Source organism: Zonotrichia albicollis, chromosome 15, assembly GCF_047830755.1.
Source record: "Zonotrichia albicollis isolate bZonAlb1 chromosome 15, bZonAlb1.hap1, whole genome shotgun sequence".
Taxonomy (NCBI): Eukaryota; Metazoa; Chordata; class Aves; order Passeriformes; family Passerellidae; genus Zonotrichia; species Zonotrichia albicollis.
In genome coordinates, this window is record NC_133833.1 from 7,252,662 (window position 1) to 7,267,698 (window position 15,037).

At 43.2% G+C, this 15,037-nt stretch overlaps 1 protein-coding gene across 1 annotated transcript in view; it reads left to right on the forward strand.

Moving 5' to 3' along the window:
• The window catches only part of ADAMTS2 (ADAM metallopeptidase with thrombospondin type 1 motif 2), a 170,998-nt gene that overhangs the window by 129,031 nt on the left and 26,930 nt on the right, over window positions 1-15,037 (forward strand). Inside the window, exons 6-10 of the mRNA XM_074552498.1 lie at window positions 6,867-7,023; window positions 7,857-7,962; window positions 9,582-9,725; window positions 12,221-12,353; window positions 13,813-13,926. Coding sequence (XP_074408599.1) covers window positions 6,867-7,023; window positions 7,857-7,962; window positions 9,582-9,725; window positions 12,221-12,353; window positions 13,813-13,926 — 654 coding nt within the window. The remainder of the gene's footprint in view (window positions 1-6,866; window positions 7,024-7,856; window positions 7,963-9,581; window positions 9,726-12,220; window positions 12,354-13,812; window positions 13,927-15,037) is intronic.

The following is a 15,037-nucleotide window of genomic DNA, read 5'->3' on the forward strand; positions in this document are numbered from 1 at the left end:
GCCCCACGCTCTGTCCACTGACAATGGTGACTCTGTGTGCAGATGAGCTGCCCCTGCACAGCACAGAGGAAAGCACAGGTTAGCTGGGATGGATGTAATTAATTCAGTGATTAATGAAAAAACACTTGGAAAGAATTTTGCAGGGACTGCAGGTTTTCAATAAATGCAGCCCCCTGAGGATTTGTGAGGGTTATTTCTTGGGAAATGTGAGTGTGGCAGCGCAGGACACCCTGAGCTCTCCTCTGGCACCATGCACAGCCTGAATGTATTCAGCCTGGAGCAGGGTGGAATGGGCTGAGGGATGCTGGCTGTGCTCCGTGGCATCTGGAAATGCAACCAGGAGGGAGAGAAAAGCCACATAAGCTGTAAACCAGTGCTGGCATCAAAACAAGTGGCTGGACTCTGACCATGTGTTAGCTTGGTCAGAGTGAAAGAGGAACCTGACTGCCACTGCAGAGAGCCTCTCAAATAGCTGCGAGGAGGGAAGAAAACCCTTTGAGGTAGCAGTTGAAGAAGAAGGTGCTATGGGATGGATGCCTGCAACCTCATAGGACAGGACTGTCCAACTGAGAAGGAATTTTCAATTTTGTATATCTGAGACATTAGCAGAGCTAATGTCCAACTGAGGACTGTTCAACTGAGAAGGAATTTTCAATTTTGTATATCTGAGACATTAGCAGAGCTCCTGCTGCCTACACTGGGGACAGGGCTTTACCTTTGATATTTTCATACAATGATGCTCTCTTTATCTCTGCCATCTGACCTTTTCATGTCTAAGCTTGATACAAGCAGGGGAGATGTTCTTGGTTCAGCCAGGATGGAAGTGCTGGTTCAGTCTGAGTCAGGTTCTTCTTGATCTCTGTTTCCTATAAGGCAGCCTTGGAAGCACAAATCAGGTTTATTCCTTAAATCTGGTGTTTGACTTTACTATTTTGCTGTTGACCCTGATGTTTCCCTGGAGGGAAAGGGATGAGCACCTCCACCTCTCCCACTAAAGTGCAAAGGCTCTGGCTGAGAGCACCTGTGCCTGGCAATGCAAGGAGGTTTTAGCTGCACATTAGGGCCATGAGCAGCTGTGCTTGGAATGAACCTCATCTAGTCCAGCTCCCCTGCTCAGAGCAAGGTCACCTGGAGCAGGTTGTTCAGGATTTTGTCCAGCTTGGTTTTGAATATTTCCAGAGACTCAATAACCTCTCTGGACAACCCTTCCCAATGTTTGGCCACTCTTATGGTAAAATACAGTAACACTCCTAAATGCTTTTTTTCTTGCCTATTGCCTCTTCTCCTTTCTCTGGGTCCCACTGTCCAGACTGTCTCAGTCATCTTTATTCCCTGCCCAATAGGTTTTTAAATCTATTGAAATCTTCCTGAGCCTCGTCCAGCCTCTCCTTGTACTAGCTCATGAATGTGAGTTGAGTATCTTTTTTTTCCACTGACATTGGTAGATGCAGAAGACCTGAAAGAATCAGCAGGAATCAAGCCCTGACCTTACAGATGTGTCTGAAGATGGAGTTGTTGACCCCAGCATTTGGCCATGTCCAGTAACCAGTTCTGCACAGGCTGAGTTGCAAGGCCAGGACCTACATATGATGTAGCATTTTGGCAGCTGGTCATATTTTTGCACTGTTTTCATATGTTTCATATGAGGATAAAGAGAAGAGATATTGCCATCCTGTATTTTATCTGAGTGAATTGTTGAATTCCCTTATTTCTATATTAGACTTAGAGATTATAAAACAATTTCCTAGTGTGTTTTGTTGGGACCTTGAAGAATGTGGAGCTGGCTGATAGCATAAACAGTACTTTGTACTCCTGATCTGCTTACATTTATACAGAATAAGATACTGAAAAATGTTTACAAACTGCTGCCATAAGAAAGCTTTACAAATCCCTTGAATGAGAAATGACAGTTTGCTGAATAAGCTATTTTTGTTAGTTTGGTTACCATGGACATTCAATAATTGTATTTATTTATCTTTTGCTTGCCTTGTTCAGGATGAAAGAAGAATATAGGAGTTATAATCCAATATCCAATGAGCAATAGAAATGCCAAGTAGAAGCAATGTAAACAGTGTGTTTTGCAGAGATTTTACACATTCAGGAAGGGAAAGTCATATGTTAAATTGTTTCCTGAACGTGTGCACTGCTGTGGTCCAACTTTTCCTGCTATAGTTTGAAGCCTGTCATGTTAAGAATATTTCTGCTCCTCCTGGAGCTACTGAAGAGCTGCAAAGCCTTCTCCGTTGGTTCTCTTGGAGCACCACCTAATGGATGAGTTAGGAAAGGTCCCAAGCTTCTGACCAGCCTAAATTTCTTATATTCTTATTACCAGGTACCTGCTCATCATCACTTTTGCAAAGTTGTACCCAGTGCTGCCAAATATCAGTTAAATGAAATATTTGTTTAAGGGGAGCTGCCATTCTGTGTGTGACTCCAGTGTGTCATTCCCATGGGCTGGCAGCTTGAACATTCTTGAATGGCTTGGGTAGAATGTAGACTAATTTTGCAGCTTTCTTCTAAGATAACTTTGACATTGTTAAAGAAAAAAGAAATACTTATTTCTTCCTTTCCTCACAATCTCCAATCTCCACAAGTATTTTAAGGACTTTCCACAGCTTCATGAATGACTTGTTCTTCAGTGTGTTCATATGAGAGAACTGATAACATCCCAAAGGATAAGAAGGTTCGGAGACCTCTCTGGCTTTCAACCACTTCTTACTGCCCTGCTTTGCCTCTTTGTATGAATGGTAACGGTAATTGCAACTCAGTTGTCTTCTTCTTTTTTTTTTTCTTTTTTTTTTGGTATTGTTTTTGGTTGTTGTTGCTTCCATCTAAGAAGGAAGAGAGTGAAGAAGAAATGAAGGCAGAATCAAAAAAAGGAAGGGAAATGTGCAGCATAGGTAGATGTTCAGTTTCCCAGAGAAAAGGCCTCAGCTAGTTCTGTAGGGCAGAATGTCCTCGTCACCCTCTGTGGTATCTCCTCGCCTGGGGGATGTTTTCCCAGCTGAGCCCTTTCCACTTCTTGGCCAACATCTCCATCTGTTTCCATCAGCAGTTCATAGATATTTTTGCTTTTCTTGCTGTGAGAAGGAAAGTTTCTCTTTCCACTGGCAGTTTTCCTGCTGATCAGCTGAGTAATGCTCTCCACAGGCCTGCTGTCCTGCTTGGAAAGAGGTCCTTCCCAGCCAGGTCAGAGCTCCCAGCCAGCTGCAGGACCTGTGGGTTGCTGGCAGTGTGAGCCCTTTGCTGGCCAAGAGTAACACCTACACCTCTTCTCCATGTGCAGCCTGCTGGCCCCCAGTTTCCCCTGTTTGCTGTGTGACAAGAGGGATTTTACCTTTCAGCCCTTATTACAGCACACAGCTCATCTCTTTTCCTCTTCCTTATTTGCTTTGTTCACTTAATAAAATATCTGGGCTCTGATGAAAGCCCACATTGGTTTCCAAAAGAAAATATTATTAAGTGTTATCTGATATCTCTACAAGAGTAATTTTTGGACAACATCCTTCTAAAACATATGACATCTGCCCTGTCTACTAACAAGCTCTGCCTGGTCCCACAATCTCCCAGACTCCTTTCTTCAGGACAGCAGCATCTATCTGTAAAGACAAGGCAGCTGGAAAAGTGGATAAAATTCTATACAAAGGCATGCCTGGCTTAGAAGTCTCTGACCCAAAGACCACTGGAGCATTGGAGGTTCTTCCCTTCCCTGGCCATGGCATTGCCTGCTGTCAGGAGAGGACCATGGTGTTCGTGGTTCTTCAGTCTCAGCCAGTGCAGTTGCACAGCACAGTGAGCTTGACTCCCTGATGGTTCCCCAGACATGCAATATTTGCTGTTAGCACTGATGGAGCCTTTCTGATCTGAAAGTCTTTGGCAAATTGCAGAAAGTGGATGTTCAGGTGAAAATTTGCTAGGAATCAAGTGGGTTTCTCTTTTCAGGCTGCTCCATTACAGTGGGGAAAGACAAGGGATTAGTGACCAGATGACTTGAGTGCTCAGGGGACTTGGAGTACTCAGCAGACAGACTGAGTTTTTCCTCTCACTCTTTGAAGTCCTCCTCACTTACAGGACCTAGACTTGCTACATTCATAGCACAAGGACACTCAAAATAATTGGCTTCCTTCTGGATGCCCTGTTTCCCAGCTTAAAGAGCAGTAAGGCTCAGTTTTATGATAAAGTTGTGTCGTTGGCAAAAAGTTGGGTCAGCTAAAACATGTTTTCTAGGACTTGTGTGTTCTCAGTTTCCCCTTTTATGTGAAAGGGTTTTTTTTTCTTTCTCCCTATTGTGTTGGATGCAAAAACCCCACCATGCTCCATGTTATCCACTTGGTCCAACTTCATTTGCTTGAAGACAAACTCTAAAATCAGTGTTTTGATAAGTAAGCATTGAGGTTCTCTTGGACTGAGCCTGTGGTTTTGCTCCTGGAATGGACTCAGAATCCAGTGAAGGAGTTGTTGACTCATGGCAATGCCAGGGCAGGGCCTGAGCCACGGGAGCTGCTGCTCTGCTGTGCCAGACTGCTCTGGCCCCTGGCAGCCTCGATGTTAATCAGAGCAGCGCTGAAACCTGCTCCCTTGGTTCATTCAGAGACAAACATTTTGCTTTTGTGATAAACACCAACAAGGGCTTGGTTTAGCAGGCAGGGAAGAGATGACAGAGGGCAGCTATAAAGCAGTGGTTATTAGGAAATAATTGACATTTTATTTTCTGTGCTTTTTTGCTGATCATGCAAATTCAAGACTTCTTTGCAAATAATTGGATACCCTTAAACAAAGCATATGTTGATAGGGTGTGTGTTTTCATTGTTTTCTGATCATTGTGTCTTAAATAATGCAATTTTTCATTTGATAGAATGTACACAAGGAGGTCATTATGAAATAAGGAAGTATTAGCAAACATCAGAAAATATTAGAAAACTAGAGGTTTCTCAACTTCATTTTGCGGCATTCTTTGCTTTTGAGTCTTGCAGTCAGATACTTTTATTGAGCTCCTTGAAGGAATTGATCTTTTTTGCGCAGTTTTAGAGAAATAAGAGTGAAGGTGATATAGATAAGTTTTGTGTTTGTTTGCTTGTTTGTTTTTGTTTTACCACTGATGGATGTTATTAAAGACCTCAGCAACAGTCAAACCCTTTTAACGGACTAGGATTTTTCTTGGAGAGCCAGGATTTTGCCCTGTATTAGTAACTCAAAGTTTGTTTAAGTATGTTCTTATAAATATACAAAGATTCAATAAAGGCACCACAACTGTCCCACCATTTTAAATACAGTTATTAGTTCAATTTCCAAGGGAATTATGGCTGGAAGCAGTATGATCCAATACAGGATTATATTACAACTTTTTCATTCCACAGTGGTATCAGAGTCCAAACTGTGCTCTATTTGGTTTATAAATTTGTTTTTCTGAACATTTGCAGAATTGTAATATCTTAGTTTAGCCAAAATCAGACCTCAGTTTGGCAGACACTTCTTTTATCAATTCCAGTTGTTCCTCCACAACCCTTTGAGGGTTTTCTTTTTCATGTAGTCAATACTCTATGTACTCCATCATGCATTCAATTAGAGGACACGTCAAATACATCTGTATTTAAACATGAATTGTATTACTTCTCTCTTATTTTTGGCATAGGCTAAGTTTTGCTCTACATTAAGTATTTTGGAATGACAAATGCTTGCAGTACAGTATAGCATCTAAACTGTAATGGGTTTTGTTATGATTACAGTGTTGTCATGGTAATATAATTTTTGCAAATGAAAAGCCAGGGTTCACATCTGTAGTTCTTACAAATCTTGGAAGTCCTGGGACAGGTCAGTTAGTCATACATTCTGGAGTATCCCACATACAATAAGCTTTACAAAGTCTTAGCAGGGCGCAGTATCAAGCAAAATTAGCTGAGAGCTCCTAAGAAAGTACTACTAAAAAAAAAAAAAAAACCAGAAAAAAAAAGAAGAGGCAAATGTAATAGTTGGATTTTAAAATACCTTTCTCTTCCTTGCTCAAGAGAACTGTTCTTTGCACCTCACCTAACACTTCAGCTCACTGGAACCAGCCATGCTGTGTCAGTGCACCACCCATGTAACCTGTGGTTTACATGGAGAATGGCATCCCTCAGTGGGAAGTTGTGTTCTACCTTCTGAACGATCTTCAGATGAGTAATGGGATAAAGAAAATGCAATTTAAAAGACAATCACTGAGAATGTCCATTTCTGGAAGTAATGGTTCAAGTACAGCTGAAAAAGTGGACTTGGTTTTACACCAACAGAGCATCCAAGAATGTGCCAAGGTCTGCCAGGACAGCCTAAACATCTCCATTTCATGACAAAAGCAGTGATAAACAGGACACGGTGCTGGCTGTCTGCAGTTGTTGCGATAGGCTTTTCTTGGCCATTAGGCATTGATCATCCCCACACTGGGTCAGTCTCTCCTGGTTGAGTCTGTTGTGGTTCCAAAAGGGACGTGGGCTCCATCAGGAACTGTATATCCAGTCTGGAAGTGATGATAAAGAGATGATAAAGAGATGTAAACTGATGCCAGGGTTGCATAGAAATAATAAGAGTGCCCAACCCAGTATCAGTTTTGTCATTAAAATACCCATCTTTTTATTTCTTGTCTATTTTAAAAATTTTGTTTCATCTGAGATCTCATAAATGCAGAGTTCACAGTCTAACCATGAACTTTAGCTATTTTCTTGCTTTCTTGATCCAGTAAAATTTGTTTCTGAAGTGTAAGTATCTCTTAATTAAGAACAAACTTGTAATGGAAATGGGATGCTTAGTCAAGTGCCTGAAAAAGTTGGGAAAAAAATTGCCTACACTTCTAATAAATAACTCTTGGTGTAATTTTTTTCCCATTGTGACTGCAGTCCATGAGTCTGATAGAGATTGGGAACCCCTCCCAAAGCCTGGAGAACGTGTGTCGCTGGGCCTACCTGCAGCAGAAACCTGACACGGGGCACGCCGAGTACCATGACCATGCCATCTTCCTCACCAGGCAGGATTTTGGTCCATCAGGCATGCAAGGTGTGTGCCTGGCTTTGGTTTGCATTTGCATTTATTAATGAGCCAGGCTAACCACGTGAAGTTTAACTGTACATCTTTTGCTGAGCTGTGCTCAGTGTTATCTCTCCCCAAGAGCTCTGTGCTGGGCCATTCTCAGTTGTAACTGCTTTATTTGTTATTTGATTCTTTCTTACTGATTATCTATTGGATCATTTTTGTGTTCTCACTGAAGCAAAGAAAATGGGATTCATATGTAAACAGTCCTGGAAATGCCCCAAGATTAAATAATAGATTTTGTGTTTTAAAAGTTTCAAAGCTGTTGCTGTGTTACAGCCAAATTGCAAGAAATGTTGTTATGGAGAGGTTTGGAACAGCAGGGCCAAGTACTGTCCCCTTTTTCCTTTTTTGAGACCTCTGCCTCCTGTGAGATCAGGTTTTTCACCAGATGGGAGAAATCTCAGAACTTTCCCATTGGTTTTGAGTTGGCCAGAACTGCTGTCAACACAGGGATGGGGCTTTGCTACCTGAGGGGTGGTGTTGGGCTCCTCCATCAGCAGCACGTGGTGCTCTTTGCCTCTGTTGTCTTAGGCACTTAGGAAAGGCGACTGTAGGGCAGTCCAAGAGGTAACAAGAATTTCCTTGGTGAGCCAGGAAGTTTTCATTTGTTCAAGGCTGGTTTCGCCTGTTTCCTAGATGAAGGAGCACATCATTAAAAGTTTGGGGGCAGAGGTCTTGGGAGGACCACTTCAACTATACTTGAGTCACAACAAAGGAAAGAGCTCACCCTAGAACTTCCCACCACGCTGATTTTTCTGTACTTGTTCCTTTTCTGAAACCCTTGGTGCTTCTCACAGGCTATGCCCCCGTCACTGGGATGTGCCATCCTGTCCGGAGCTGCACTCTCAACCATGAAGATGGGTTTTCATCTGCATTTGTGGTGGCTCATGAAACTGGACATGTGTGAGTACAACTGGACATCTGTGTTGTGCCTTAAATGGTTTTTGGTACTAACAAATGCTGTTGACATTGAACAGATGCAACTGTTGTTAAGAAACAATATTTAGAGTTTAGAGCTCTGGTTTCGAGTCTCAGCTCTCACAAAGCTTTTTTTATGATCTTAAATAAGCTTTATATTTTGGGATTTTCAAATGGGAAAAAATAATACCAAAATATCTTCCAGGGCTGCTGTGGGACTAGATTGAATGATGTATTATAGTCTCCTGGCGGAAATAAAAAGTACCCATAATAAAGAAATATGAATTCACTGAGGCAGTGGAACACAGTATTCTTGCAAGCAATCCATACTAAATAAGCACATAATCTGTATATGTTAGTGCTGATAAAGGAAACAATACTGTATAGAAGCAAGGTGCCAAGCACTGCAGTTCCAACTGTTCTATATATCTCATATAAAAAATGTAATCCTTTTACCTGTTGACGTGATTTGAACCGATGCCTGAGCAGCAGTTGTCAGAGCTTTGGCTTTTCCCAGATCTTTTTAGTTTCTCTGTTCTCCCTCCAGAGAACTCCCACTGATTTCCCATTTTCTCTTTGGTAGAATAACAGGTACCAGAAGGCTTTTTCTGAACAGTTTCCATCTATTCTGTTTTTCCTGAGAAAGCCTGCAGGCCCTTTCTCTTTTTTTAAACAATGAAGTGCCAAAATTTATTGAAATCACCATAAACATATCTCTTAGTTAGACAGAGACACCTATTTGAGACTCAGATAGTATTCGATTCCAGAATTTTTGAATTAGGAATGAAAAGAACACAGCATGGACTTTAAAAGAGACTGCAGAAAGTTTGTAATCCCTCAAGTCATATTCAGCCCCAATGTGTTGATTTGGTTTAACTATGGACATATATTGCCCACATTAGTCCAATAGTGCTTATTAAAAATACAGTATAAGATTCTAACAAAGGAAAGGATCAAATATATTAATAATAAATCCAAAAAGAAATTTTAAACCATCTGTAATTTGGGGTAATTTTCTAGAGAGCATCCACCGCTTTCCAGGCTGTTTCACATTTAAACAATGTGGGATTGCTCCTGGGCAACAGCAGCAGCTTGTCTGAACTAGCTTTCTGTGTGCTGCCTTTCTTTATTTCCATGCAAAACAATTGTCTGCAGTTGCAAAATACTTTGAATCAAGCTAAGGTGTGATTTTTTTAGAAGAGTTATATAAAGCCCTGAATAGCTCCAGATTAGAGCCTGTGAACGTTTCTGTTAGAATTCCTGGAGGGTGGGCAGGCTCAGTAATTCAGAAATGGATTCACATTTAGCTGTAGTAATTCACAAATGTGTGTGTGCACAAAGCCCACAAAAGGCATTTTTAGGTTTTTTTTGAAAGTGGATTAGGCTGATGACATGAAGGTACTCGCCAGGGTCAATCCTTCCATGTGGGAGTTACTCTGGATCAGCTCTAGCTCCATCCTCACCCTTATTCCCCATGACTTTGCTCATGTGAACAAGGGCAGTGGGAGTTCAGAACCTTGCTGGCACCAAGCCCTGGTGACATGGGGAGGGACAGCACTCAGAGCCCACCCACAACATCACCTCTGTGTCTCTGTTGGGGGCAGTTTAGGAATGGAGCACGACGGCCAAGGGAACCGCTGTGGGGACGAGGTCCGGCTGGGCAGCATCATGGCCCCCCTGGTGCAGGCAGCCTTCCACCGCTTCCACTGGTCCCGCTGCAGCCAGCAGGAGCTGAACCGCTACCTCCAGTGAGTAACACTGCCTACAGCGAGTACTGCTACCTCCAGTGAGTAACACTGCCTACAGTGGGTAGCGCTGCCTCCAGTGAGTAACACTGCCTCCAGTGAGTACTACTACCTCCAGTGAGTAACACTGCCTCCAGTGAGTGACACTACCTGCAGTGAGTTACACTGCCTACAGTGAGTACTGCTACCCCCAGTGAGTACTGCTCCCTCCAGTGAGTACTGCTATCCCCCAGTGAGTGCTGCTCCCTCCAGTGAGTACTGCTATCCCCCAGTGAGTACCGCTACCCCCAGTGAGTAACACTGCCTCCAGTGAGTACTGTTACCTCTAGTGAGTACCGCTCCCTCCAGTGAGTACCACTGGGCAGCCCCGGCCCTCCTTGAGGGAACGCTTCTGCCTCTCGCCTTCACTTTGATGGCAGCCTGTCAGATTCACATTTTCTGAAAACTCCCTTCACTCAGGATTTTTCTTCTGGGAAGCTGAGAAGCTTCAGAGAAAAGAGATACAATTCTTATCTCATTTGATTCTCCTGTGTTTTGCTCCTTTGGAATGTGTTTGGAGATTGTTTACCCGCAGATGACTGTTTTATTGGTTTTTGATGTGGGTTGTTTTCACTCATTATCCAATCAGTGCCAAGCTCTGTTGGGACTCTGGAGACAGTCATGAGGTTTCATTATTATCATTTTAGCCTTCTGTAAGTATCCTTTCTGTATTCCTTAGTATAGTATAATATTCTTTATTATAACATAGTATCATAAAGTAATAAATTAGCCTTCTGAGAGCATGGAGTCAGATTCATCATTCCTTCCTTCATTGGGGCACCCCGCAAATACAATATCAACCCATTCTAAATTATTCTCATTTCATTTATGTCTGTTTGTTTTCTGGACATTGAGGGTGTATTTGCTGTCCTCTCAGGGGTGATGGAAGGCCCTGTTATGAATCTCATTGCAAACTTTCCTCCCTCCCTACTCTAATCTCTAGCTGAGCTCTGCCTTGGCTACCCAGCAGTGTCGTGTCTGTCTTGCCATTTGTTGCTTATGATACTTGTCAGTGACAAGATGGTGCTGCCTAGAGAGGAAAATCTGCCCTTCAAGTGCTCAGGGCTTTTCTTGACTTTAGTAGATATCTGAAGAGCATACATGGTTCCAGAATCAGGTCTTCAGTTGTTAATTTTTCTTTCAGTACCTTAAATGCAAAAGCTGTTTAAACAGCTTCATCCATGCCCCTTGCCTTCCTTTTCGGCACTTCAGGCATTAGATCTGTGTAGAGTTCCCTGACAAATTCTGTTGTTTATGACTTTTTTTTTTGCTCCTTACAGAAAAAAACCCTCCCTTTATTATGTGCAAGTTTTACAAAAAATATGGGAAAGCTACCACCATAACCAGAAAAAGCTGAAAATGAGTAGGGAAAAAGTACAGCAAAATACATGAAGTAAACATGAGTCAGTCTTTTTGCCAGTATTTTTATTATTGTAGATATCTTAGGCGTGGCAATAAAGAATAAAAACATTGTGAGGGAAGTGTGATTGTTTCAATTAGCAAGATCCTCCAGAGCTTAAGCCATTAAATAAAAATCATCTGGCCTAGAGGGCTGCTTTATGTTCTTTTAAATACAACTATTTATAAAATGTCTTATAACAAAGCAAAATGATGGTTTGCTTTGAAGTAAATCTAACCTCAAAATTCTGCTTTCAGCTATTGGTAACTTCAAGACAACCTTAATGATTGCCAGGATAGGCTTGTGTATGGTGTCCTCATGTCTGTTAAATAACTGGGAGACATTTCAGAGATCCTGTGGACTGGGTTGGTGTTGTGAATCAATCAGTTCTTACACTGCATTAACCATTTGGTGGGATTGGCATCAGTCCTTGAGCTGGCATGACTTGGTCAGATGTAATTCTGTCCTCTTTAGGAGCAGAGGAGAAACTTCCACATTGATCACACAGAAAGAAAACTCATTTTAAACTATGGATGGAGTTGGGAGTGATGAGGAGAAGCAGAGAGAGGGAACAAACCCTACTGAAGTCTGTAAATGAGTCACTGCTTCTCAGTGAGGACACAGGGAAGCTGTAAGCTCAGTGGTATTCTGGGCTGGTTACCCTGGCCTCTGCTTTTGAAACCTCATTTGAGAGACAGCTGCAGGCAGCAAGAAATTCCGCAAATGGAAAATTAATTAAACTTTCTTTTCTTCCTGGTCTCATGTGGATTCTTCCTTTGATTCTTTTCACATAAGGGGCCTGGAGACGGATAGGAATTTACCTGCAAGCTAAATGGAAATTACAATGGAAGGGCTTCAAAAAAAGATGTGTAGAATCCATTGAAGGTAGATATGACATGCTAAAGTGAATGTGACCATAATTGTGATATTAGCTGCTCTTCAGGATCAGGATCTGAGAAATTGCAGGCTCTATTTTGTTTGGAACAAAAAGGCAACGAAACCACAAACACTGTGCAAGCCTCACAGCCCCATCTGTTCCTGTAATTGTTGCCTGTTGCAGCTCCTACGATTGTCTGCGGGATGATCCCTTCGAACACGACTGGCCCTCCCTTCCACAGCTGCCAGGGATTCACTACTCCATGAATGAGCAGTGCCGCTTTGACTTCGGGCTGGGATACATGATGTGCACAGCTGTGAGTACTTAACTTTAGCTGCTGCTGTTTCTCATCCAGGAGTGCTCTAAGTGTCTCTGAAATGTCCTTAAAAGGGACAGTGTAGTGAAGCCCACAGGGAAAGATGCTGTGCCTTCTTATCTGTAAGCAAGGATTAACAACTGGATGTTGACATATATGTTATTCTAAATATATCTTATTTTTTGTCTTTTTCTAACTGGAGTTACAGAAGTAATTATTTTGCAGTTTCATAAATATCTGTAGTTGTCAAGCAAACAAACTTGCTGTGTTATTGAGCCTCCTCTTGCTGGCAGCTGGTTATTTTGCTACAAAACTCCCACCCGGATGTGAAGGAGATGGATTTGCTGCCACATCTCGTAGTGCTAGCACAGGGCAGCATGCTTTCATGATCCAATTTTATGGAAAGTGTGATGTATTTTGATACCTTGCAAGAGAAAATAGGCATCACAGCGAGTAAAGCAACTTGTAAGGGCTCTTGTGACACGGCTGGCTCTTGTGTATGAGGAAAATAAGAGGCAAAGTCTAAGTTTAAAGCAAGGCAAGTTTATTGCTATTCTCAGCGGACTGGCCTCAGAAAATAAAGTCTTCTGCAGCACGGCTGTGTCTCCCACCTCCAGCCCCTCAAGTAGAACTAAATATTAAATGGAAAGAGATGTTTTCAGCTGCTGGCAGCTGCTGACACGTAACATTTCTGCTTTCATTCCCATCTGCAGGAATATATGAGCCGAGCAGTGTCCCTAGATAATGGATGAGGACCTTTACAGCATGAGCTGTAGTGTTGTGTCTTTACTAAATTCCCTCTGAAGCTGCCTTGGAAGAATGTCCCAGCCAAAGAGAATCTTTTCTTACAGCCATCCTGCAGAGCCTGAGAGATGGAGGCTTTCTATTTTTCTTTGTTCAGAATAGCCAAAAGCATGTCCAGACATCATGACTTAGTATGTTTTGTGGTGGGTGCTTCCCATCCTATCCTACAGAAGCCTTTGCATTGTAGGTAAAATGCTGATTTATTCTTTGGATTGGGGACCTCATCTCAAATTTCCATCCCCCTAAGAAGGGGATTACAACAGCTGAGCTGAAGTCTGAGCAGCTCATTTCCATCTCCCATGGGTGCACAAGGATTTTTTGCTTTGTTTGCCAAAGGAAGCAGCCCCATTTGGAGAAGCTGTAAGAAAAGGCAGTGTGTGTCTCACTGCCTGAGCAAACTGGTTGGTCATTTGTGTAAAACTATTTTTGTTTGACTTTATTCCATCTCATGCAGATGGGATCTCACCTCAGAGTCATGATTCTGTATGCTCAAATATTCAATCCACAGACATCACAGTGCTCCTCAGGGATCAGCACCAACAGCTGGAATTTTAAAGGAAGGAAAAGGAACCCCCCCATCTGCAGCTCCTGTTGCAGTTTCCAGTGGGAGCTCTCTCAAACACCATCCACTCTGATTTTGTTTTGTGTGTTCCAGTTCCGTACATTTGATCCCTGCAAGCAGCTGTGGTGCAGCCACCCCGAGAACCCCTACTTCTGCAAAACCAAGAAAGGGCCTCCGCTGGACGGGACCATGTGTGCACCAGGGAAGGTGAGAGCTGTGCACCCACACACCTGTGTGTGTTCATGTGTGTTTGTGTGCAGCTGGGGATGTTCCCCTCAAAATCAAGAGGAGAAAGAGGAGACCCTGTCTGGAGGACCTGAGGTTTGCTAAGATGTGGGGCAAACTCCTGAGGGCAAGTGATGTGCTGAGAATTAGCTCAGCTGGTTGGAGCTTGGTGTGAATAGCACATGGGTTTGGTCCCTGTAGGGGCCATTGACTCAAGAGCTGGACTTGCTATCCTTGTGGGTCCCATCCAACTCAGAATATTCTGTGATTCTGAGCAGTGTGAGGGGAGGACATGGGGTGAGGGCTGGTGTGTCCTGCTTGGCCGCTCTGTGACCATTAAACCCCATCCTCAGGCAGGTCATGGCAGGATCTGCCCCACACAAGTCTCTGTGGCAAAGCCAAAATGGGGAAATTTCCTCTCTCCTATGACTCTTTTGAGGTCAGGGTGTTTGCTTGGACCAGCAATGTTGCCATGGTGCTGCCTGGCCTCCCTCATACAGAGAGCAGTGGGAGCTGGAGAAACATCCAAGCCACGGCCCTGGAGCTTCCCGGAGGGAAGGGATGGATGTGGGAGCTGAGTGCCGGCTAGAGAGAACCCACACGGCAGCCCAGAGGGGCTGTGAGCAGAGAAGGGCAGGTCTGTGGAGGTGGATGTGCAGGTTTGATGAGAGCCCAGGGAGGCACGAGGAGCAGTGCAGGGATGTGTGGGGTGGCAAAGGCTCAGAGAGCTCCGGCCACGCAGCCACCGCGCTGGAGCCACTCCTGGTTCTCCTCCCTGGAGATCACACTCTGCTCACTCTGGGTCTGAGCTCCAAATCCTTTGAAGTCTGATGAAAAAAATCTGGCTTCCCTGGGCTTTGGATGCAGTGACTGAGGGGGAGAGGAAGATGTCGCTACTTGGAAAGGTTTTTTTACAACCAGTGTATGACATCATTGATGCGATAAATGAACCATATTAGCAGCTGCTGTTATGGCTTGAAAAGTCTTTTTTATGAAAAAGTGATGTTAAATTAATTCCCCAGCAAGTCACGCTCTATTCAAACCACTCCCTTCTGGTTTTCTCTTCTTTAAATTATTCCTGTTACAAAAGCTT